The sequence below is a fragment of the Neltuma alba genome, unplaced genomic scaffold (assembly GCF_004799145.2).
Source record: "Neltuma alba isolate B1F8T4 unplaced genomic scaffold, ASM479914v2 tig00012379_pilon, whole genome shotgun sequence".
NCBI classification, from domain to species: Eukaryota; Viridiplantae; Streptophyta; class Magnoliopsida; order Fabales; family Fabaceae; genus Neltuma; species Neltuma alba.
The window spans coordinates 109,019-134,549 of record NW_021636877.1 but is presented as its reverse complement, the minus strand read 5'-3'; the positions used below and the strand labels follow the sequence as shown (position 1 = coordinate 134,549).

The following is a 25,531-nucleotide window of genomic DNA, read 5'->3' as shown; positions in this document are numbered from 1 at the left end:
AAAGGTAAAATATCTAATACAATCATTTATGTCTTATTAATTAACTTATTGTAATACTTTTCAATGATCATATTTTTATCTTAAGATCTCGCAGTTTTTTTTTGGGGGTAACTAAAGCCATCCTAACCCAATTTAACCCTAGACAATAATAACAATAATACAGTACTCAAGCAGGTGTCGGCTTATTGAGGGAGGGATCAAAATCTGATGAAGCCCTTTATTACTGATGGCTTCTTTAAACATGTTTCCGTCCTCATTGTGGAGAGGCGGTGAACTAATGAGGGCTTGTTGGTCACGTCATGGAAGGGGTCAAGGGGATGAGGGCAGAGGAAGGGTAGAGGAGGAGAAGGGTAGAGAGGATCTTATTCCACCGAAATATCTGCTCCAATCAATCGCGTTAACTTTTGAATGACGGATATATATACATATATATATATATTTTGAACTCTGGCTGAACTATATATACATCAAGCTCTCGTGCCTTCTTCGTACACACAACATTCCTAGCTAAATTAATTATATATATCTGCTCTCATCTCAAGGTGTACTCGGCTGCTTCAACCATATCAGGCAAAAGCCTCGTCAAAAACTGCTCATCAGAAATGGATAGTGGCTCCCTCGTACCAAAAAGGTTAGCCTTTCTCTATTTCATCTTTCTATAACGCCACAAGGCCACCCGTTCTTCATTATGTCCTCAATGTCACAACAGGAATTACCATGAGAATTGATTGGTTATATATCTACGTAAGACCATATATATTTACTACCTCCTGTTCTTAATATAAGAGTTTGTTTGACTTTTATTTTGATCCTAAATATAAGATCATAATTTACTTTATCTCTCACATTTATATATTTTTTCCAATGTAATCTTATAATAATAGTAGTTCTAGCCAATACACTTGATTAATAAGGATATTTTAGAAAAAATAATACTTATTTATTACAAATAACTAACTTAACTAGTTTTCTTAATCTACTTAAATTAGTCAACTACTTATATTAAAGACCGGTAGTATATATTAATATTTCTGTAAGTGCGTAATATGTTCAGAGAGAGATTAATGTCCGTGCTACGTAGTTCTCACAAGCTACATACATGAATCATGTATGCGAATCATATGAGTAAGGTCGTAAGGAGCCAGACGCTACTAGTATCTTGCCTCTTTTTGTATGACCTCTCAAGTTAAAGCCTTCTAATGTTTTTTTATTCTCTTTATAAAAAACGAACGTTTATTGTCTTATAGATATGTGGGATTTTGTTATACAGGCTGGAGGGACAGGTTGCAATCATAACAGGTGGAGCCAGAGGGATCGGCGAAGCGACGGTGAGACTCTTCGTCAAACACGGTGCCAAGGTGGTCATCGCCGACATCGAGGACGCACACGGCACAGCACTGGCCGCCTCTTTATCCCCTTCCGCCACATACGTGCACTGCGACGTCCGACAAGAGGAAGACGTCAGAAGGCTGGTCGACACCGCCGTCTCCACCTTCGGACGCCTCGACATAATGTTCAACAACGCCGGAGTTCTGGGAAGCCAGTCAAGAGACGGGATGAGCATCATGGAGTTTAACCCAGAAGAATTCGACCGCACAATGAGCGTCAACGTTAAAGGAACCGCACTGGGGATGAAGCACGCGGCGAGAGTGATGGTCCCGGCACGGCGTGGCTGCATAATCTCGACATCGAGCGTGGCCGGAGTCATGGGTGGTATGGGACCGCACGCTTACACGGCGTCGAAGCACGCCATTGTCGGGCTAACTAAGAACGCGTCTTTTGAGTTGGGAAAATACGGGATAAGAGTGAACTGTATATCTCCTTTTGGGGTGGCCACTTCATTGCTCATTAATGGATGGAGGGAAGAATATGATGCAGAGTCAAAGGGTGCTCCCATCAGTAAAGAAGAGGCTGAGAAAATGGAGGAGGCTGTGAGAGATATGGCTAATCTCAAGGGTCCTACGCTGAAAGCTATTGACATCGCAGACGCTGCTCTGTATTTAGCCAGCGACGAGTCTAGATATGTGAGTGGTCATAATCTTGTGGTGGATGGTGGCTATACCGCTTCTAAGAACGCGTGGGACTTTAATTGAGTCTGCGGATTGCAGTATCATTAATGGTTCAGCTGAAAGCACGTCACTGGGTTTATAAACAATTATTAAGTATCAATTATTAGTGACATGACAATCCATACCCGAGTTGATGCGCCTCTGTACGCATAGGTGTCTTAGTCGCACGACGTCCTGCGTTCTATATGCGTTTCATCAAAATTAATCAATGCATCTGGTTTATCAATGCGTGTGTTGGGAAGCTGTCTATATTTAATGTACAAGTAGTTTGAATAAGATTACTTTCAAATTTCAACAAACAAAAAGATAAAGTTATGTGTAAAAAAAAAAAAAAACCACACATGAGAGCAATGTATGATGTTAGCTAATTACTCCCTCCAGTCTTTTATTATAAGTTTCAAATAACTAGTTATATATATATTTTGTTTTTAAATATATCTTTATAATAAATGACAAAAAGTATAAAAGAGAATGTGTGAGAAAATATAATTAAACAATAATTAATGAGAATATTAAAAAAAATTTATCAAATGTTAAGACAAACCCAAATTAAAACTTATAAAATTAACAATACCCTATTCTAAGTTTAAAGCTTATAATAATTAAGTGCGGAGAGCGTTTAATACAAACTCGATCACGGCTCCTCCTCGCATCCTCATCATCAATGGCCTTCTGACCACATATATTATGCAGATACTTAAACTAGTTATATATACATGTCATATATTACCTTCACTTGGTTTTTGAAGTTTCATTTTCATTTCCAGCGCCACTGCCTTAATTATGCACCCGAACCATGCAACTCTGCGAAGAGCCGTCCATGTACGTGATATTTTTATATGGGACAACCCTGAATAGTTGCTTTCACGATTGCCATTATTTGAGCTTATATTTCTATATGCCTTACGATGCCCCCGATCGCCCCAAACAAAATATCAACACATAAATATTGATTTAATATCATTTTTCATCCTTTAAATTTTAATTTCATTTTTATTTTGATTTCTCAAATTTTCAATAATATGTTTTGGTTCTCTCCAATGGCAAAATAATTCAAATATTTATTAAATTATAGATACCAATGTTTTAGATAGAAAAAATTTTGAGAAAGTAAAATTTATAATTTAAAAATTAAGAGGCCAAAATTAAAATTAAGATAAACTCGAGGGATCGCCACAAATATCCCATCCCCATATTTTTTTCCTGGCTGTCCAGGAAAAAAGTTTTAAAACTTGTGGGTACTGATGTACTGTGGCTTTACAGAGACATCAACCGAGTTGGTGACCTTGAAAGGATTAATTACAGCACATTTTTTTAAAACACGAATTCATACAAAATATCGATCGCACTAGTGTTGCTTTCAAAAGGGAACCATTTCCAAAAATTCAATTGATCTGACAGTAGCAAAACACCTTCAGCTAATCGAAAAGAGAAAGTTGTATGTATAATACATCCCTCAAATATTTATTATTGTAATCAACGTGGCCTTGTGCATTTTATAATTAATTCACTAAATCACTCGACACTTGTAAACCTCTGTTGGTTACTTTCATTTTCTCAATGTATTATAATCCCGCAAATCAGCAGCACACGCAGCTATACAGCTCTTTCGGATCCATGAACATAAACAAACATACCACATACGGCATATAGCTCCATTATTATATTATACCAGACCAGAAGATTCTGGTCTCATAATGCAAGGTTTTTGTCTTTATTTGAGTCTAGAATCATGCTTGCTTAGCCTCTAGTATATTTCTCTGACTATTTTCTTTTAATAACCAGCCACACTATGATAATATTATATTAAATATTGCTAGAACCACCGTTCTTTTGGGGTGGGGGAGGATTTCATTGCGCTCATTATATAAAGAGACCAAACTCTCCAACATGCATGTACAATTCAGTCTCTCTTCACTACTCTAGCTCATTGGGCCTTACAGGGTACATGACCTGCGACGAGATCTCGCCGGAGAACTCCGGTGGGCCGACTGTGGCGGTGGAGGTGGAAAACAAGAACAGAAAGGCAGTGAAGATGCTGTATAAAGCATTGCGTCACGGGGACAGAGAGAAGGTCACGAAGCTGGTAGCACCCAACTTGGAGTGGTGGTATCATGGCCTTCCCAACTTCCATTACATGATGAAGATGTTGACCGGGGAGTCAATGCAGTCGGCGTTCAAATTCAGGCCCAGGAGAATCAGGACCGTGGGGGAGCGCGTGATCGTGGAAGGATGGGAAGAGGCGGCGGGGGCGTACTGGGTGCACGTGTGGGGACTCAAGCAGGGGATTATAACTCAGTTTCGGGAGTACTTCAACACGCTGCTTACTGTTGTGCTTCGCGTCTCAGAGAATGGAAAAGAGGCCCGCCTTTGGCAAAGCATGCCTCGGGCTCGCCTTAACGGGTCCTTACCCGATCTCGTGCTCGTTGTCTGAATTCTGATCCAACCATATATATATATATATATATATGGTCGTTTAGTGGCTAGGTCCTGTGATTGGGATGTAATACAGGAAGCAATTACTATAATAGCTATCTCTTGTATCTGCGATACCATGTGTCTCTGTATTTCACCATGCTTGTTATATATAAGATCGATCTGTGATATGTGTGTGCACTGTGTATTCTAATTTGTAGCCCAAATCATGACCCCAGGCATCTTCGGCCCCGATAAATCATAAGTAGAGCACAACAAAATAAGAAGCAGCAATTAAAAAGTGAAAGTAATATTAGAGAATCAGCCATGCATGGAAATGTTTGGTTCACAAGGATCATACAAAATGTATACGTGATTATTGTTTTTGAGAATTATATATTCTTTCGTTATCACTTAAATTCTATTAAAATACATGAAATTAAAATTAATAAATCCAATGGCATGTGCAGAAGAAAATATTATTGGAATAATACGAAATTAGTTGCACGGAGTCTAAACAGCAATCTTATTGTTAATGACTTTATATGACTCCTCACAGATTATAGGTACTGGGTTATATAAAGAGATTTTGAATTTTGGATCACTAGCCATGGTTAAGTGAACGACTGCTCCAAAACAAACTTTTCCAACGTATAAAAATATTTGGATAAAAACAAAATCATAATTTTAAAAATATTTTTATAGTATGTAAAATAAATATATGATGGAAATTATTTCGATTTGGGCGAAAATACTTTTAAAAAGTACTTATAATCTTACGATCATTTGGTTACGGGCCTTTAGTCTAAGTTGACGCTCACAACATGCCTAAAAGCCCATATCTAATCCAACCATAAGCCTAAATGAAAAGCCAAGCCCAACAATTGGACAAGACCTTAAAGTACGACAATACCCCTACGCCATTTCCAGATTTCCTGCCCTCCATAGTTTCAATTCCAAAACCCAAAACCTCGGCTCTCTTTCTCCGTGAATTCAGAGGAGAAAAATGTTGCGGTCTGCTCTGAGAGCGGCAGCCACGAGCTCCAGAACCCGTTCGCGGGAGCTCAAGAACGTTGCAATACCTGCCCTGAGTTCTTCGTCTGAGAGCCCCTACTCTACCCTCGTCAAGTCCCCGCAGGGTAAGTTCAAACTCGATGCAAATAAACCTCCCCATATCGCCACCACTTCCCGGGCCACCGATAGCGGCGACGCCGTGACTGATGTGCAGGAACGTCAACGTCTCCTTAAAGCCGATGAGAACAAACCTTCTCTCGACGTGGGTCCCAATGGTCGTCCTCTCTTCACCGCTAGCCCTTCACTCTCACAGCTCAGTCGTGAAGACACTTGCAGCTACTTCAAGTTCACGTACACTCTCTGGCACCCTCTTCGTTTATTTCCTGTGTGCGATTCGTTCCTATAGCTTGTATTTGTATCCATTGTTAAATGTTGTCTCATTTGAATTTGCGTTTGCGGGATGCTGTGATTTAGACGACAGGGTTTGGATGCAGTGTTGCCGGAGGGATTGCCTTCGGGTATGGTCAAAGAGTTCGAGGAGTCTATGCGAACTGCTTTGCTTGTTCGGCAGAGCTTTTTGGATCTTCGTGATAATTTTAGGCGCGTGGTTGATCCGCCGATGTGGCCCTCGAACGGCAAAGGTGTGTCTGGTCTTTACGTTTAATTTTTCTGAGTATCTTTTTGATAAGGGCGTCGAGTGTTCCATGGATCCAGTTATAATTTCAACCTCTGAACTGTAGGCGATTAGATAACCAATTTAGCAACTTTAATCATAATGTTTTCCCTTTACTGCTTCTCTGATTAATTGTCTCGTGAAAGAAATTCCCGCTTACTTTTTGGTTGGATCAGTCTTTCTTTCTTCTGAGCCTGAAAATTTTACTGGTATTTCTTGACGAGTTAAAATTTGTTTTTATGACTTGCTAACATAAACCGCTAGATTACCTGTTCTACGGGGTATGTATTATCACAATCTAATGGACGAGCTTATAGCCTTGGCCTGTCATGCTATTGTAAGATACTTATTACCGCAACAACACTAAGGTGATTCATGATCTATCATCTCTATAATTATATGTTCAAGTATAGGTGTGGCTAATTAGAGCTCCTAACTTGAAAACACAGGAAAAATTGATTAGCTAAGATCCCAGGAGAATTTGTTCTTAGATCTTTAGCTATAACAGGCACCACAAGGAGTTGATCAAACTCTTGCAACCAAAAGTATTCTTTTAAGAACATAAAGCAACACATAACCTTGCCAAAAGAAAAATTGTACTCATACCTTCCTAAATAACGAATGCAATCTCTTTAAGTAGCCTTACTCCTAGTAAAAGACCTACTAAAACCCTAAAACAACGACTCTAGGTAATAATAAAATTAATAAAAAATGATTCTGAAGCTGCAAAGATAAGATGCCATACCAGGAGGGGGGAAAAACACTCAAGGTATCTTTGTAAACCAGATTTGACCCCTTTATCTATGAATAATTCTTCAGGAGGTCCCAACACCTTGGTTTATTATTATTTTCCTCGTTCTCTCTTCCTTAATTTTACTGTTACTTTTTTAATACTGTTTTTGCTGTAGGGGTGCGCTACGCTTTCTTTTATTTTTACATTCTTAAAAGTCATTACAACTTTCTTCTTTGTAGACCTCTGGGTCTATACGTATTTCACAGCCAATGTTATGTCTATTTAAGTTTTTCAGGCCCCAAGGTTAGAAAGCAAATCGTCTTAGATGGTCCTCTTAGCTGTGGCAAGAGCATTGCACTTGCCATGCTTGTTCAGTGGGCTCGAGAAGAAGGTTGGCTTGTATTTTATGTTCCCAGAGGTCAGGAATGGACTCACGGAGGGTTTTTTTATAAGCATCCAGGAACTGGTCTCTGGGACACACCTGTCCAGGCCGAACATGTTCTTAAGGCAAGAATTATAATTTCATTTCCATTTTACTTTGCTTGTATGTGTTTGTTATGAGTGAGAATCACCCAACATAACAGTTTGAAAGGCACTTATTTTATTGCCTGTATGACTAGGTGGACGATGAAAGGTCTTACTAAACAGTAAACTCAATACTCATTATCTAAAGATTACTCTTTTTATGGTATTACTCAAATACAGCAAAATGTATTGCCTTATGGATTCAGCGTATTGAGATTTTTTTTACTTGGTTTGACCTGAAGATCATTGAGATTGAACTAGAGCTATTAAACTGATAGTAAAATATATTAGCTATGACTATTCAAGCCAGAAGAGATTCATCCACGATATCATTTCAAGTAGAAATAAGATGAATTGATGGGCCATAGTTTTCAATCCCAAGGGGATTTCCCCCCTTCTTTCTTTGGATGTTGATAGTACTGCATGCATATTGTGGCCATTATGATTAAATCTGATATCATCTAGTTAATGAATGCAGTCATTTGAACGTTATTTTGGATCTGATGGGCCATTTCTTCTCAGGATTTTATGAAGTACAATGAATCCCACTTGAAGCAGCTACCATGCCAAATCTTTGATCCAATCCCACTGGGTGAGGGTGCTGGTGTTGGATGGTTAAAAGATGTGGATTCCCTGGCAATTCCTGAGGGTACAAATTTGTACGAGCTGGTAAAGACTGGAATTGAGCAAACACATGCTGCTGTTGGAGTGGTGGTTCGGTTGAGGAAAGAGCTATCACTTGTCAAAGATATGCCTGTACTTATTGCAATTGATCAAGTAAGACAGAGATTCCACTTAACTGATGTTAAAGTGGTGCTTAGTTCTTCAAAATTTGTTTCTGCAATATTTTGATCATCTTACTTATTGCTGTGGACACCTTTCTTCAGTATAATAACTGGTTTACATTCAGTGCGTATGAGGAGCCGGTATCACTTCATTCTTGTCGTCCAATACATGCCAGAGAGCTTACAATGGTGGGTACATTTTAATGTAGAATAATGTTAGTAATACTTGGCAATTTCTTTTATTAAATATATATTTTCCTTATGAAAATAAATTGTTGTAAATCGCTTCCTTGGGAATGTTGGTCATCCGTTGTACTGGGATAACATAAAGAGCCTAGTGTTACTATGTTTTAGTGTCTTTCTTGCTATTACTTGGGCCAGCAGTTCGGCTTTTGGGCAAAAGATTAGATGCTTCCGCATCACTGTTGCAGGTGAAGGCTTTTAGGTCAATGATGCATAATGATATGATGGTAGGAGCTTTTTCTCATTCAACAGCAGTAGGTAAGCTTCGTAAAGATTTGCCAGATGTTCCAGCAGATGCTCGTGTTATGTTTCCTCGTTACAGTTTAAATGAAGCGGAGACCGTTTGCCATTATTATTTGAGGTTTGTTCACAAATATCCCTAATTCAATTTTAGTTTTCTTATTCTGAAAGTATCTTGCTATGATTGGGCGTTTTCCATATCCAGTCTATTACATCCAATCATCAATATAGACCCACCAAAATCGAATGCTTTTTCCTGCATGTTGAGTGGCTGAATGTCCTTGTGGATCTGTCTTTCGTGTTGTCCTCTAGCTAAATATAACTTGTCACTAAACCATTATTTACTTAATTCAAGTCACTTTTTTTTTTTTGTTCAACATGAATCTGCTATTGCTGAATTTGTTGAATCATCTGTTGGCTATTGTTAGGGCAATAATAGCCTGCCTACATGGCTTGTTTTCAGTAACAGATTTTATCTCTGCGGAAATAACTTAACAATTGACTGCAACCAACTATTATAGTTTGATAGTCGTGTTTCAGCGGTATTCTTAATGTGTTGCCTTTTCATTTCTGACAGGCAAAGATTAATACGTCGTGAAGCATTCTCCGAGGAAAATTGGAAAAAGATGTATTTCCTGTCCAATGGAAATGGATCTGAGATAAGGGGGCTGGCTCCTTTCATGCGGTGAATGACAACAGAAGAATCCCCCCCCCCCCCCCAAAAAACCAAAAAAAAAAAAAGTAACAGCACACTGGAAGAAACAAACGCCTTTTCGACGGAGTTTACACCTTGATGTTTTCCAATTAGAGAACTGGCTTATTGCGTTATCCACTCAATTTTTTCAGCGAGAAGCAGGTTGCATAAGCAATGTACTGTTATGTAAATTAATTAATTCACAATTTTATTTGAGCTAGTAATAATTTCAATGAATTTCCGTTTACCTATTGATAGTTTCATTTGTGGGGTCCGGAATCCCCTTGAATTATGGGTACGATTCATTTTGTGCTATTTAGTGAGGTGAAAGTGGAATGACTTGGGAGTTAAAAAGTTGCTAGTGCATTGGCACAATGACCATGGTCATTCAAGGAAGTGTGCTGGAAAAATTATTTGTTTGCACTAATTATGCAAGGAGACGACTGGCGTATTTGGACATGAAAAAAACTTCAGATGTGTGGAATGTCCGGATGTCAGTAATGTTTCTTCAATTGCAGCAGGGCACTAGCCTTCAAATATTGAATGCAAAATCGTCAACAGAACAATAATTCAGGATGTTTTTTTGTAACTCGCAAGACACTCTCTTGCTACCTGTAACTTGCAAGACATTGCATCTTAGAAACTAATTAAAATGATCACGCGAGTGTATTGCAGACAGTTGACTTGTAATTTATATGGTTGTTTCCTAGATTTTAGCTTGCACGATCTTATTGCTAATTAGTTAAATATTTCAAAAAATTAATACTAACAGACAAGGTGTGCCCCAAAACCAGACATGCCCACCAAATCCAATCATTATTTGTAAGTCATCGGCCGTCTATAAAAATTATAACTACAAATTATATAATGATTGACGCTAAAGTTACAAAATTGCCCATCAACGGCCAAGATTCTCTAATGTACAACATCAAATCTTGTACGGTCAACTTCCTAGGGTCAGAACTCAGAACTAGGCCTTCTCAATAAAATGCGGAGTATTTGAAAAATACACAACTGTTATAATCACATGCCAAATCATCGCTCAAAAGTCAAAACTTCCGGCCAGCTCCCGCAAGAACTTCAAGCGTAAGCGTCCCTGGCTTTTAACGTGGAGCTTGCGTATGAAGCTGGAAATCCTCAGGCTTCTGCGAAGCATTTTCCGTTGCCAAGGCAGCTGGTTTCAAGATTCACCCCTCCCCCAGAGAGAGGCACACAATACAAGCATTATTGGCTAAATTCATAAATTTTGGCGTAACAACCTTAGAACGGAGACTGACACAGGGGACAAGATGATTTATGAGAAGTTGAAAACCATTTGTAAAGGCAGGCAGAATGAAATTTATGCTTGCAAGTCTTGCAGGCAAGTCGTGGAAGGGAGTGATTCGTAGTGTGAATGACACTGTAACAGATGGGGCACTCCTCAACACCTTCAAATTCTTTATCGAAATTGCGCTTCCAAATTCCTATAGCCTCTGCTAAGGCTCCATTCTGAACATTCGGAAAAACGCATTCATTAACTTTACTGCAAACCTCTTGCAACAATAACCAAAATACTCAACAAAAAATGGATAAAGCACAACATCAATTGAACAGAAGTAGTCATTTACTACAAGCATGATTTTCTACCAAGAGAATAGCCATTTGCAATTAAAATCTCCGAATTTTCCCATATGGACGCCGGAAGCCTACAACAACATGTTCGCATACGCATGTGCACGCATATACACATAACTGGACCAAAATTCAATGTAAATTACCTGATTTCGAACAAATAGCATCATTGACATCAACCATTTCCTTTGCTTGACCTCACTGATCCCTAGGCTCCTTGTGCAATCAACATCTACAGGCTTAAGTGGGTAAGATGCAGGAAGCCGGATGACTAGATCCATTCCTGTTTCATCCTTAGTGTAGGTAGCAACAACCTCATTTGCTGATTTGCTTACACTAACCGAGAAATTCTCATCACCAAATTTTGCTTTCTTAATCTGCATTGCAAAGATGGATATACTATAATTTATATCGTCCATGTATAGATAAATGTATGCTGACCAGTTAATACAGATCCACCTACACCATAACTAGGTCTACTTTATTCTTAGCAACTGTTCCAGCATGAAATGAAGCAGACATTCTATGAAACAACGCATCAATAGGAAATTACGAATTGCTAGGCATTTAAATTCCTACTGTTAAATCCATCTCCTCCTTAACAATCCAGGTCCAGCTCCTCCATGCCATCACGGCATTACAATATGGCATTCTCAGATTTATTGGTCAAAATACTGTTAAAGTCGCAAAACTTTATAAAGGTCCAAAGGATCATACATATGTTGTGGATAGTTCTACCGAGCCCTTCTTGGCTTGACAGAGGTTCAACAACTCATGACAAAGGAATCACCAAAAAAATGGTGATAAAATAGTCTATCAAAGCCATGAAAACCCACTATGATAGGTCTTCTCTTACGGCTACTGAAGATCATGGTCGTATTCAACTATTTCATTACTTACTTCCCTACATCACAATGCAATTCATCTCTCAGTGTGAAATTGAGTTTCCAACAAGCGCAATGCAGAACTATCCGTATTTGACCTATAAGTTTGTACATAAGGCATAACTTGGGTATGGACGAGGTGATCAGACCATTCCATTACAAAACTTTCATAAATTTCTTCTCCTCTTTCCCCCGAATCTCCTTTTCATTCGACAAATATTGGTTGGGGTTAAGCCATTTAGTCTATGATTAAAGATAAAAACCTGAACTTTTCCTCAATTATTTAGTTCCTAAACTTTGACTCAGAACAACTCAATCCCCATAGTTACTTAACTTGAAACAATTGAGTCCTCAGAGTTTCTCGACTCAGAATAACTCCGTCTTTATATATATATATATATATATATATAGTCAATACAACTTAGGTCCCTGTGATTTCTTAACTTAACAAACTACAATGGCTGAGTCGCATGAAATCAAAGTTAGGGACTAACTTATATTATCACATGAATAAATAAAAATTTTCAGGTTAAAAGTTTTCCAAACTCATAAAAGATTCCTCCATGGAGTCTTAAAGATAGGCAATCTTCACACATGCACGCATACACTCACTCACTTTTTTGGCCAACAAACTTCTCCATACCTGGGACAATTCAATTGCAATGAGAGGCGGGCTGCAGTAAGTTCTTGTGAAGGATTCAACGACATTTGATGTGTTACGATCACGCAAATCACTGAACCAGCTGCGGATATAAGCAGGAAGAACACAAAGCATCAAGCCATATATTGCTCCAGCAAGTGAAGAAAGTTTCACTGATTCAATTGGCCAAAGAGATTCCACGAAAAACAACAATGAGCCAGTTCTGATTGCACGGTTTGCAGAACTTGCAGCCTCTGACAGGCCAGCAGGGAGCTCTGCATCTTTCTGCTTCAGACTTTGTACCATGAAGAGTTCTAGAGGAATATGCTGAAAAAGGCAATCCAGTACGATGGGGGTAGCATAATCTTGTACGTATTGGACCAGCCGCTCCCTTAGAGATGATGATGAAGGCAATCCTGATATATGTGATATAAACAAAGACCAAGCGAGGAAGAGGTTCACCTGCAATTTTTTTTGGAAGGGAGTTTTGGGATTTTTTTTTTTGGGGGGGGGGGGGTTTTGTTGGAATATTAGTAGATTTCCATATAAAGATACTGCCAAAACACACTATCAAACCAAGTAGAAATAAGAAGTAAATAGACATTGAAGATTTAGAGAGTTTCTTGAACACAAATACATGAGGAAAACATTGATGCCATATAAAGTATCCTTACTCTTTGTGGTACAAGTAGGTCAGTTTCAAAAACTTCATAAGCTTCCCTTTGAATCATGCAAGATATTTCTTCTTTCAAACGGACTCTTTCTTCCAAAGAAATATCAAGATGTCTGGCGTCCTGGTTGCTAGAAGCATTGGCGTCTGAGTTAGAAGCATTATCTTCAACAATAGCCATGCTTAAAACTGGCTCAGTTGAGAGAATAAAATAAGCAGCAAACTGCAACAAGGGAATTGGTTTGGAAGAGAAAAGCACAGAATACAAAGAGCTGACCGATCCTTTGCTTAGTCCCCAAAATTCGACTGATTTCACTGCTCTATCTCTAGCCTGTGATGAGGAATTGACAACGCCACAAGCTACCAATTCCCAGAAAAACTTATATTCAACCCGAGATGATGCTACAAGTAAAGCAGCTTCTTTGCAACATGCATTTGCAATAGACTCAGAAATGCCAGTACAAAATAAAATACGAAGAATACCCTCTGAAACTCGATCCATGACAGAATCCAAATTTTCAAATTTCAATGTATCAAGGTTATCTTTGTCTTCATCTTGTTTAAGTTTAAAATACTGACAGTAAAGCAAAAATGATAAAAGAGCATTTTCAGCAATTTTGATGGGTACTGGGTCTGAAATCAGAACAATTTGCTCAAATTTATCATTCAATACATCTAACTTGCCAGATGCACTATCAACAAGAGCATCATTTACATTTTCAGCTATATCCTCCATCATAACAGCAACTGATTGAATCCAAGATCTCAGGTTAGACAACAGAAAGTCCCAATCTTCATAACTAAATTCTTTCCAGCAATAACCTACTGAAACAAGCATTAGTTTTGATAGCAACATCTGCACCAGTGGAAGCTGATTGATAATTGCTGATCCACCAGCAACATGCCTCTGCTTCTGGAATAATTCATATAAAAGCTTCCTTTCATTAGAGCCAATGCTTCTTCCTGGTTTTAATGCTTGCAGACCTTCTCTTGCACTGAAAGGATAACAGGCAATAATTAGCTGAAGCCAATCTTCCATACCTACAGGAGTCAGAAACAGCTTCGTTAGCACCATATCTTTATGGGAAGAAGTTTACACCCAATGGACAAAACTATTAGCGCTATTACAGATCAACATAATCAAAATGCATGTAAGCAAACTAGTGTCCAGTACATGTGGATTCATACACATAGATAAAAAATATGCAAGTTGGTTCATGCTTCCCTCCAATAGTTCTGGTCCGGCCTATCTGATGAAGAACACATGATCTGAAGAAGTAGGAATTTACCTTGTCCAGCCTGCCATGTGACTAAAGGTGGGAGCCTTAGAGCCCTCTCAAGCCAATCTTTTGTAGTATCCTGAAGAAAATTTTCTTCCAAAGAGAAGTAATGCGCTTCTGTACCGGGCTCCACACGCCCACACAATGGTTCTAATAGTATTCTTATGATCAACGGAAGAATCTTAAGACAATTTGTGTTCACTTCTTCGCCAATATAAAGCTTATTCAAAAGTAGTTCAAGAAGATTCATAGCCTTCCCAGTGCCCCATATGTTCTCTTTGAACAAAATGGACAGAAAGGAAAAAAGGGCTCTTAAAAATGGTTCCTCAATACCTTCAACTTCTTCATTCGGAACTGGCCACATACTGATGGAACTCTCAGTGCCATTGCCAACATAAATAAGAGCGCCATCAAGCAAGATGCTTAATATCTCATCTAACAGACTCTCCTGAGAAGAATCAATTCTCTTGGCAAATGCACTGAATGAAGGTAAGAAAGAAGACATAGCACTGCTTCCTGGCCATCTCCATGTGCACATAATTTCAGCCACTAGCCAAGCACAAGACGTAACCTCTTGACTTCTTTCAATTGCGATTGGATTAGACATTGCGCTTGCAGCAAAAACCCTATCAATCCCAATTTCTGTGATTAACTTGTCAATTAAGGCAACAAACCTTTGGTGTCCTGAAACCTGCATTTGGTATATGTTCGTGATGAATAACTAATAATTTGTCCCAATTTTTCATTCACGTTGGTACATTACACAGCTTTAACTGCTATGACACACTGAAACAATGTAATATTTGCATATAAACCTGGGCATAATTTTTTTTCTTCTTGGCATACAACATCTATGACCTGGATAAGTCATAACTACATATTTCTGAGAATAAAATAAGAACTGGAACAAAGCAGGAAAAATCACTAGGTACCAAAATAGTGTTTTTCACTATTGGAACAAGGTTTGGAATTCAATAATTAGAGAAACTGAAGACTACTGTTCAAAGTTAACTCATAGCAATGCTGCACTAATTAATTGATCAATCAATGACAAGAAAAAATGTGATGATGAACAGCATAGCTTAGGTTTCCGTACAAACTAGTGATTAGAAAAGCATAACTGTTTCAATACAAAATCCCTAACAGTAACGCATACCAAAAAAAAGAGCAATAACCCATACCATCAAACCATTCTATTTTATCTAGTAAACAGAAGCATGTGGAAAAAATGTCACTTCTGTTTTAGTGGAAACATTCAAATTCAATACCTTCGTCAAGACGAAATTTGGAACAATGAACACAGGCCATGTTTCACCCCTGCTCAGCAGCTGATACAGCAGATTATGTTCCTCATTTCCATCCGTGCCAAGACACTCAAGAACTTCAAGCACCCATGTGCAGCTTAATGATGAAATTTTATCATTTATAAGTTTGTCCTCAATGAATATTGCAGATCTTACTGACTGAATTAAGGTAGTCTCCAATCTCTTACGAATATCTAAGGAAATATTTTTCAAAAATTGACCATTTATTCTGTGACGGAGAGCATGCACAGATTTACCAAATGCAAACCTATCATTGATTCTTCTCCTTGTTTCACCATCAAGAGAATCATCCAGAGCTTTACCTAAATTACACTCCCACTCAATGACAAAAATCATGGATAAAATTCCTGATACTAAGTCACTTTCACTGTCAAGTGTCCTCAAGCAAAGGAAGCTGCCATCAAGTACCTCAAGAGCAAACTGAGCTATCTCAAAGATGTTGGCAGAACTGTCAAACTCTGTCCTGATCTTTGCATCGCTGCTTAACACAGAAGCTACATGCTGAACCCAAGAGAAAGAAGAACCCTGGATAAACCTAAGTAACTTTCTGAAAATTTCTTCATAGATGAGTTTCAATGCATTTCTGGACACAAAATAAGCAGAACTTCCATCTGTTGAGCAACCAAGAAGAGAGCTGCAGGTAAAACAAATAGGATTACATTTATGTCCATTTACATCATAATGCTTCTCTCGAACAAGGTTCAAAACAGTATTAAGTAGATGCAAGCCAAAAAATTGGTTAAGTACTTTCCTTTACCCGTTAAAAATGTGTATTACACTTCCCATCTTTCAGATGAATCACATTCAGTTGACAGATGTTGAATAAAAAGCAAAGGAGTTCAGATAGTGACTGAAAGAAAACAGATTATAGACCTAAAGGCTACAGTCACTCAAAATTACCACCGGGGAATAGATTTAGTGCAATCTGATTACCCAGATCCTTTCTTCTGCCTCAACCAAGAGGCAACCCAACCAAAAACTCAATCAACTCAATGCTCCCCAGACGTCATTCCTCTCTTTAATCCGCCAACTACACAGTGCCTATCTTATAAGATCCTAGTCAGACACAAGGCCTTTTATCAGTTCCAGACATAATCCCTCCTCATTCTACGGAAGAAACTTGGTATTTGGGAAGAAAAAAGTACCAATCACAGTATTCATTCCTTTAATGGCTGCAAAGTATGTACTTAATGCAAGATTTTTACTGCATTATGTCTTCGATAAATTTAAATTGACATACCACACGAACTGCACGTGAGCGTTGTTAAAAGGAGGAAGGGAATGAGAAACAGCAATAGCAGCTGATTCCAGACGCTCATGATGGCAAAGATCAGTATTTGTGCCTCGTCTATCACCGGAATCTTCTGTTTCCTTCCTCTTAGTAATCTCAACTCTTGCTTTTTCCAGAAGCATAGCCAATATTGCTGCACAGTCAACATCTAGCAATGCTGGTGAGCATCCAGAATAATTTTGGCTAGTTGCGTAATTGACAATAAAAGACCACTGTTCTGAGAAATACTCATCATCCAGTAATGTCAACAACAAATCAAGACGAGCATCGGTTGAGCAATTATTTCCCTGCAGACACCAAGGAACAAAAATTTCCTTGAAGATTTCCATAAAGTCCCCAGCATCTAGTTTTTTGTCACCATCATGGAGAAGCTGACTTAAAGAATGCTCTCTGTTTCGAATGAAAATTTCTTGCACCATCTTCTGTGGTCCAAATATTGAAATAGCAACAGATAGAAGTCTCACAGCATCTGGCGAGTCCTGTTATGAAGAATACATCAGGTCAGGAAATATTAAAAAGATAATGCTGTTTCTTTGGAAGTAGACGAAGTCCAGATTTATAATTTATAGATTCAACAATATCAAAAGACTATGCACTTTACATATTAGATAAATATATATATGTCAAGCATAATCTGATGAAAATCTTCAACTTTTTAACCACAAAACTCCTTTACCTTTATTTCTTGAACATTTTATCATCAAATTCTGGGCCCAAGATTTGACTACCTATTATCTACTCTTTCTCATTGTGTGGGGTCCTTATTGGTATTTCTTTCCACAGATGCGAAAAAAAGAAAAGAAAAGAAAATGAAAACATTGATCAGTCAAAATATGACTTCACATTCTACATATTGGTTTCTCAAGGCCAAGATGGATAGGAGCACAATACTGGTTCTTTCGTAACTCCCACATTATTAAGATTTCATCTCGGTGTCTACCACCTTAAGTCCAAATTTAAAAAATCTTTGCAGTTCAGAAGACCTTACTGAAATGATTTAAAAACAAAATCAAGCTTAAATAGGTATGAAGCACTATTTGCAATCTTTGCTGTTCAGAAGACCTTACTACAAATATTCAAACCATTCATACATCATTAGTAAACTGAAAACAAGAGGAGACAAAATAACAAACCCCATTACATGCAAAGTAATAACTTACTGAAGCTTGTATGAATGAGAAGGACTTTGACAACATTGGTCCCACAAGAGAGACCAATGGCCACGTTTCACCTTTCAGCACTGCATGTTGCTCCAGCAATGACATGAATAAAATGAGTACTTCAGTGCGCTCTTTATTAGCTTCTTCCTGAAGTATTTTGATGCAATTCTCCTCAAATTCCACAATAACTGGGGATAAAAGATTGTGATCCAATGCATGAATTTCTACGAGAACTTCAATAATGCATTTCCCCAACTCTTGTAAATAAGGCATAGGACACTTTGCAGTCTGCATATTAACTGTTTTCTTGTTAAGACGAATATTGCTCTCTGTTGAATCTCCCACTTTTCCTGAAACTCTCTCATGACCTCTTGAATCAGAAGATATAAAAAAATCCTGCCATAAAAGCCTCATTAGGACATTCTCGACAAGAGTGACTCGGAACTGGCTCATAGAATCTGCTCCATCACAATATCTGACACAAACGGAAACTAATTAGTTGGGTTACAGAAAGGACAGAGGTTCTATTAATATTATCTGTTCAGGAGAAGGAGATAGAGACAATCCTTGAGTTATTTAATTTGGCAAGTAAAGACAACCACATTTAGTAAAAAGAATGTGTACCTTGAAACATTTTTCAATGACCAGACAAAACACTCTTTGAACGCCTGGAAAAATGCAAGTCTATCTGCAGACTGGGAAGTTCCCCTTCCTGCCCAAAGGTTCTTGAAAAAATCAAAAAAAAATTTGTCCCCTCCTATGGATTTAAGAGGCATAGAGTGTAAGAATAAAACCAAAGCTGGATACGAGATCTGCTGAGAACCAAAGCATCCATTCCGTAGAAAATGCCAAAAAGGATTAAGTACATTTTTCTGAATGTTCAAGCAAGTCCAGCCATCTGGGAGTCTTTTAGAGAAAAGTAATATAGCATCCCACATTGAAGGATGACAAATTGGTTCCTTCTCATTGAAAGCACCAAGAATTGCACCAGCAAGAGTTTTCAGATTCCCGTTACTACAAGCCTGGGGCATATTCCTTATTATGCTCTTCAATACACTATAAGTAGCTGACCGGATAGCAGGGCTAGTGGACTTTAAAAAATCCAAAAAATATTTCTGATCTGTTAACAACTTTTCAGCAAAAGAAACTGCAGCTTCCCTTGCCTTTGAAGCATGTTTAGGTTCAGCAGATATGTTCTGAAGACCAGATCGTTCTTGCTGTAGAGAAATTAAAACATCAAAAAGTGCAGCCAATGCTAACAATGATGATGAGATCACCTACAAGAACAAAAGGGAGAAACTCTTATAGCCGTCCATATACTAAATTCCCATATGATTGGCGAAAATAAATGTATAAGGCCTCATGGAAAAAGTACAAATTTAGACTGTCTTGTGAGTAATTAATGCGACAATAAGAATTTCAGCTTAGGCTGAGAGAATTCAAAGCAAATATTTGTTCCTTGTTCTAGTGACAGTTTATTCCTTCCGTGGGCATCAGGATAATCTGTTACCCAACTGAAGGAGTCTACCATCATTATGAAATTCTTTCATGGAAATACTGACAATGCTTACCTACATGGATTATCCAAAAGAGGGCTTCCATCCATCTTTATGACTTCATTTACCATGGGGAATATATTCATTAGTCAACTTATAAGGAGAAATGAAAAACAAAAATTTTGGCACACAAATACATTGAAGGTGATTCTTAAATGTAAGGTAATATGTGCCGTTAATACTTAGTGTGAATAGAGTTAGCTGAAGTCTGTTATAAAATTCAGATAGTTAGTAGTTAGAGCGAATTTTGTTGTATTGTCAATTGTGTTGTATAAGATATTTTACCCACAGTCAAACAAAAATCACATCAGTGGCATGAAATCATTTCATCACAGTATACCTGCTGGTACATCTCTTCTAATTCATCCAATGCTGCAGCTTTGTCAGACAAATTTTGAGGTGTGAGCTTTAAATTTTCGTCCAGATACATCAAGATCTCTTTTGTACATAGAACCAAAGCATCTAATCTCTTTTCCTGTGCTGGAAAGGCTGCCTGTTAATTGCAAATCAACAATGGGGGTTAAAACATAAGTCATAAAGAGCACATGTAAGGCATAAAAAGTTATGCAAGTGCAACCATAGAAGCTTCTATCAGAGAATATACCTAGCTAGTCTAGGGTTTAAGGTTTAGGGTTTATCACTCACCAAAATTTCATTTTTCATTTTTTTTTTCATTCTGGTAACACATGGAAAAAGAAAAACAAAACAGGAAGAAACAGGCTCTGCCAAAAGCAGACACCCAAGCTTAGCCAATATCATCCTCTGTCCCACGAGACATGGCCGCATTAGACGAGTATAGAGCTTGAAAGCCCACAGAGCATCCTTAGCAATAAGATCTGCAACGTTATTGGCATTACAATCAATGGAGTTCACTCTGATTTCCCAGCTCCTGCCAAACATCCCTTTGGTCGCAAGAATTAACCTTTCCTCCAAATGATTAGCTATATCTTCATTAGTGATGAATTTACCTTCTTCACTTGAATCAGTTTTCAATCATCCTATCCCTAACTATCTTCAGGTTATGCAAACATCCCCACAGCCAGAAGTTTCATTCAACCACACCAGTACAATACTCGTGAAGAACTAGCAAACTATTACCTAGCCTAAGATGAGTAAATTATCTAGGTATAAATTATGGTGAAGATTCTCCTTTATGGTTCTCACTTTTATCGTAAAAGGAACTAGTTTACATAAACATGAAAAGGATGCTGAAAATCATTAAAATGATGGCAACCTGTGATTTCTTACACATGATATTACAGTAAACGCTCACAACAGCCGTTTTTTCAACAGACCCTCCACAAAAACCTTTGCGTGAGGATCCATAGAAACTCTCTCTCTCTCTCTCTCTCTCTTCCGCGCATGCACTTTTGTAAAGGTCACACCTCAATTCCAAAGGCAAAAATTGACAATTGGAAACAATTGTTAGATCAAAACATACAGAAACCAAACCTGAAAAGACCTTTTTGCAGCCTGAGAAACTTCAGGAACAGAATCAAATTGAGAAAACCACCAAGGTCCTATTAAGGTCTTCAGATGCAGAGCTAAGTCTCTCCTGAAAGGGGTTGAATCAACCATAAATATGCATACAGGGTTATAAGCATTGGGGGGGGGGGGGAGTAGTACAGAACTTTTAAATGTTCTTTCTATGTGACTTAAGTTTACTCCTAAAGGTTCTTAAGATATGCAAATAACAAATCAATTAAATATTACACGCCAGAGAAGTTGGCAGGCAGATCAGAGCGGACTCGTTTGGCAAGAGACATGTCAAATTGAAGATTACAGCCATTAAGCAACTCCTTTTAATGGTTACTGTAGCATGAAAAGTCAGCACCACTTTACAAAACAATGCTCTCTGTTTCAGGCTCTCATCGATTTGAAGAGAGCAACTTGTATGTTGAATCAGACACATAAAAGTTTTCTCAAAAGTTTAAAAAATTATTATTTGAATATATTATATGATAAGGCTTGTGGCTAAGTTGCTAAGGCAGGGTCTATCTGCAAAACTTCTGCTTACGGTTTTAAATTTGACAAACAATTACAGAAAATTTTTTCCTAAACAGTGTCTTATTTGTTGAATTAACTTAAGTCATGCATTAAAAAAGGCATAAAACATGCATAAGTTGATCAGTGAAGTTGAAACCCAATAAGAGTAACAATGTTGGTCATGGCTTCATGAGTGGCTCGTCGAACCTCCCTGCTGTAGTCCAGCAACAACCTCTTATATTCAAATGCCTAAATAAGAAACAGCCAAACAGTCAAGTTGATCAAACTGACTGTCCAAGCTCAAGGAAACCAACAGTAAGGCATGGAGGCATCAGACTTTAGCTTAATCATACCCACTGGGGAACAATTGGGACAATGTCCTTTGCGGACTTTTGTTTGAGCAGCTCCGATAATGATGTCAATGCTTTAAGCTGTTAAGTCAAAAAACAATCAGAAAATAAAAACCGATGAGATGAGAGTAAATATTAAGAAACCTTGCAAGGAAAATTGTACAGATACTACTTAGCTTTCTTTCTTTCTTGGATTAGAAATGAAAATGAAGAACTTCTCACTCGGCAAAGAATGAATGATAAAGACAAATAAGGATAAGGCATCGCCTTCAAAAACCACAAAAGATTAAAAATAAAAACAAGCAAGAAAAAGTAAGAAAACCTTAATCCATAACATTACAAATTGTTGTGATTTGGAGTATTTGGTTGGAAAAGAGTCTAACGATTCAAAAGGTGCTTTGCTAAGATGAGTTGGACTGGCTCTTAAGCAAATGGAACATTTGAGAAATTTGGTTTCCATTTCTTTTAGATTATGACACGTTCTTAACTTTCCCACAGAGTTGGACACCCTACCTTAACTAAGAATCACTTCCGCTGAGAAAACAGATTATGACTGGATGTCACAAACTACTCCTCCAGTCCTTAATATAGAACCTAATTATTAAGTTAATTTTAGTTCTAAATATAAGACATATTTATCATATTTATCAATTTTTCTTAAATTACTCCTATGAATACTCTTTCAACCATAATTAACTAGAAGAGGGAGAATGGATATTAAGGAAGATGATTATGGTGTTTTAGAAAAAACATGTCATATTTCTTATAATTAAGTAACTTACCTAATTTCTTTACTCTAATCAAATTAGTTAAATAGGACTTATAGGAGGAGTATAACAAATTCCGTCACACGCATGATTTCCAATAACGAAGGTAATTGCACAGTTCAATTGGCCTACTAATAGAACTGGTATAGTGTAGTTACCTAAGTATACAGACCAGAGCTGGCTAGAAGCCTAGAATAAGCTAACTAATACATGCTGACATCGAGCACCAAATAAGTACCCAAAATGCCGCATTAAGCGTAGAGAATTTTCTTCCCTGACAAATATTAGTGAAAGCCATGCATATACCTTCGTGGTGGGGTCCTTCCTGGCTAGTCTCTTCAAGTGCACCGCCATTTCACTATCTACGTCCTGCGCACCCCAGAATGAAAATACGACACTATATTATTACATCTATGATCCCAAAATAATTACAATCACGTAGTAGCTCAATTCAAGACGCTCAAGCTCAAAGATTCCGAAGAAGCCATAGGATGAGAGAGGACATACGGCAACTGGCACTGAGTCATCGCTTGAGATAGAAGAATCGAGCCGCGAACTACCGACATACCCACCGAATCCCATAGTGGCACCGGAACCCGACGGCAAAAGCGACGCCGCAAGACTGCAGGAAGAAAAGCAACCAAGAACAATTAAAAAAGAAATATTGAAAGAGAAGCTGATGAGAGATGCTGTAGAAGCTCCAAAAACAAAACTTCGTAAAAATTAGCAAAACAATTCACCTGCTGCTTGAAGGTCGCGCCTTGCTTCTACCTCCTTCACCTTTCGGCCTCCCCATTATGCTACTTGTGACAAAAAGCACCTAACACTAAACACCAAGGGAGGCTTCGTCAAAAGAGGATTTGCCGACCAGTGATGGCTGGATAGTCTCTAATATTATGCCGTGAGGCGGTAAACGGGCTGCCGCTGCTCGTCGCAGCCACGGCGATCTCGTAATCTGGTATGAGTTAATGCCAGGTCATGAAGAACTGCTTACCAATGACGCGCTGCCACATCATGAAGAGAGGGGTACGATGGTCATTCAGACGTAATAGATGATTTGTTAGATTTATTTGGAAAATAGAGAATTTTTTTGCCACCTGAAAATATAGAATTTATAAATTTAAAATAGAAATAATATTTTTCTCTGCAACAAAATTTAGATTGAATTTTTTATTATTATATCTTTCTAACTAAAATTATACTCTTCCGGTCCTAAATATAAGACCTTTATATATACTAGTATAAAGGTCTTGTATAAAGATCTTATAAAGGTCTTATATTTAAGATCGGAAGAATATTTAATCTTGGCTGTATTAATTCCTTTTGTTGTTTTTTATTTCTTTTTTTTTTTACATTATTTACCAAACTAAATAAGATAACTAACGTAATATGAAGTTACATCCGTTTCAATCATGTCTGACCAAACTGAATCGAAGTAATATTGTATTAAGCGTTTTCTATTGTATCAAAAAATACAACATCAGACGCCTGCATGCCTGTTATATAAGATTTTTTGGTCAACTTTTAATTGAGTCAACAAAGTAACAGTCAAACTTAACTTTTCTGTTAACCTGATATATAGACATACTATTTTAATTAGTTTGGGATACTGAATATATCAAAAATTACTTTACACTGAAAACACTTGGAAAAATAGCTCGTGCGCACTTTAATCCAAAAAACAATTGTTGTACCAAGAATTCACGGGTTCCCAAAAACTGATACAAGTTGAGGGGGTGTTTGGATATTCTGAAAAGTGCTTCTCAGAAGCATTTTTCCATAAATCGAGATAAACTCCTTCACATATTTACCTCATAGACCGTGAAATCACTTCTGAAACTATAGTTTGATTTCCATCCAAACACTCCCTGAATATGAAATTATTTGTCCACGTTAGTTAGCCCCAGCCCAACAGTAACGCCATCATCATACTTGGAATGAGATCATAAGCTCAAGCCTGATGTTAATTTTAAGAATAAAAAATTATGAATATGAAAGGAAAATGAAAACAAAATAACTCAAGAATTATAAGCTTCCCACGCATCATGGGGGGAAGCACATCCTAGTTTAATACTACCTCCGATCCTAATTATAAAAGTTAGTTGACTAATTTGAGGAGATTAAAGAAAGAAGTTAAATTAGTCATTTGTAATAAATATGTACATTTCCTAAAATATCCTTGCTAATTAAATGTATTGGTTATAACTACCATTGTTAGGAGGACTATCTTGGAAAAATGCATAAATATGAAAGACAAAGTGGATTAGGATCTTATATTTATGATCAAAATAAAAGTTAAATAAAGTCTTATATTAAGAACCGGAAGTGGTACAATAACAACGTAGTTTGCTTTAGATGCGTATTTTATATTATTTTTTGGATTTATATTACTATTTTTTATATACAGAATGATTGGAATCAACCTCTACTCACACAGTCACACTCCATATATTACTCTTATATTTAGGACTGGAGGAGACCAAGAGCTTCTAATTCTAACTCATATGGCACCTTACACTTTCTCTTACATAGGAGTAGGGGTAGAAATATGTCAGGCAGCTTATTAGACTGTTAGAGACCCACAACCTAGTCTGCATTTGGCCTAATTTGGTCTGGCTTA

At 37.6% G+C, this 25,531-nt stretch overlaps 4 protein-coding genes across 4 annotated transcripts; 3 read left to right on the top strand and 1 right to left on the bottom strand.

The window, feature by feature from the left end:
• Positions 1 to 553: 553 nt before the first annotated feature.
• Positions 554 to 2,189, top strand: LOC114726508 (short-chain dehydrogenase reductase 2a-like). The gene is made up of 2 exons (XM_028913116.1): positions 554 to 631; positions 1,271 to 2,189. Exons 1-2 carry the CDS (start codon positions 603 to 605, stop codon positions 2,091 to 2,093), a joined length of 852 nt encoding a protein of 283 aa, XP_028768949.1. The 5' UTR covers positions 554 to 602; the 3' UTR covers positions 2,094 to 2,189.
• A 1,599-nt stretch (positions 2,190 to 3,788) lies between these two features.
• LOC114726514 (wound-induced protein 1-like) lies at positions 3,789 to 4,675 on the top strand. The gene has a single exon (XM_028913123.1). The coding sequence runs from the start codon at positions 3,964 to 3,966 to the stop codon at positions 4,501 to 4,503; it is 540 nt and encodes a 179-aa protein (XP_028768956.1). The 5' UTR covers positions 3,789 to 3,963; the 3' UTR covers positions 4,504 to 4,675.
• Positions 4,676 to 5,429: 754 nt separating this feature from the next.
• LOC114726461 (28S ribosomal protein S29, mitochondrial) lies at positions 5,430 to 9,642 on the top strand. Its single transcript, XM_028913059.1, has 7 exons — positions 5,430 to 5,849; positions 5,973 to 6,139; positions 7,200 to 7,411; positions 7,952 to 8,206; positions 8,317 to 8,403; positions 8,646 to 8,818; positions 9,275 to 9,642. Exons 1-7 carry the CDS (start codon positions 5,491 to 5,493, stop codon positions 9,384 to 9,386), a joined length of 1,365 nt encoding a protein of 454 aa, XP_028768892.1. The 5' UTR covers positions 5,430 to 5,490; the 3' UTR covers positions 9,387 to 9,642.
• Positions 9,643 to 10,207: 565 nt separating this feature from the next.
• Positions 10,208 to 23,838, bottom strand: LOC114726471 (E3 ubiquitin-protein ligase listerin). Its single transcript, XM_028913075.1, has 16 exons — positions 23,652 to 23,838; positions 23,419 to 23,533; positions 23,218 to 23,280; positions 22,148 to 22,225; positions 21,952 to 22,043; positions 21,261 to 21,363; positions 20,149 to 20,301; positions 18,877 to 19,529; positions 18,253 to 18,727; positions 17,042 to 17,571; positions 15,745 to 16,435; positions 14,486 to 15,167; positions 13,201 to 14,237; positions 12,530 to 12,988; positions 11,149 to 11,379; positions 10,208 to 10,879 (listed from the first exon to the last, which is right to left on the bottom strand). Exons 1-16 carry the CDS (start codon positions 23,705 to 23,707, stop codon positions 10,652 to 10,654), a joined length of 5,646 nt encoding a protein of 1,881 aa, XP_028768908.1. The 5' UTR covers positions 23,708 to 23,838; the 3' UTR covers positions 10,208 to 10,651.
• Between the last annotated feature and the right edge of the window lie 1,693 nt (positions 23,839 to 25,531).

Coding starts and splice junctions, on each gene's coding strand:
- LOC114726461 (XM_028913059.1), top strand. CDS start 5,491: ATGTTGCGGTCTGCTCTGAGAGCGGCAGCCACGAGCTCCAGAACCCGT. Junction 7,412..7,951: donor AGGCCGAACATGTTCTTAAG/GCAAGAATTATA, acceptor ATTTCTTCTCAG/GATTTTATGAAGTACAATGA. Junction 8,207..8,316: donor TACTTATTGCAATTGATCAA/GTAAGACAGAGA, acceptor ACCTTTCTTCAG/TATAATAACTGGTTTACATT.
- LOC114726508 (XM_028913116.1), top strand. CDS start 603: ATGGATAGTGGCTCCCTCGTACCAAAAAG. Junction 632..1,270: donor GGCTCCCTCGTACCAAAAAG/GTTAGCCTTTCT, acceptor TTTGTTATACAG/GCTGGAGGGACAGGTTGCAA.
- LOC114726471 (XM_028913075.1), bottom strand. CDS start 23,707: ATGGGGAGGCCGAAAGGTGAAGGAGGTAGAAGCAAGGCGCGACCTTCA. Junction 15,168..15,744: donor CAAATTTCGTCTTGACGAAG/GTATTGAATTTG, acceptor TACCAAATGCAG/GTTTCAGGACACCAAAGGTT. Junction 14,238..14,485: donor CACATGGCAGGCTGGACAAG/GTAAATTCCTAC, acceptor TGACTCCTGTAG/GTATGGAAGATTGGCTTCAG.
- LOC114726514 (XM_028913123.1), top strand. CDS start 3,964: ATGTACAATTCAGTCTCTCTTCACTACTCTAGCTCATTGGGCCTTACA.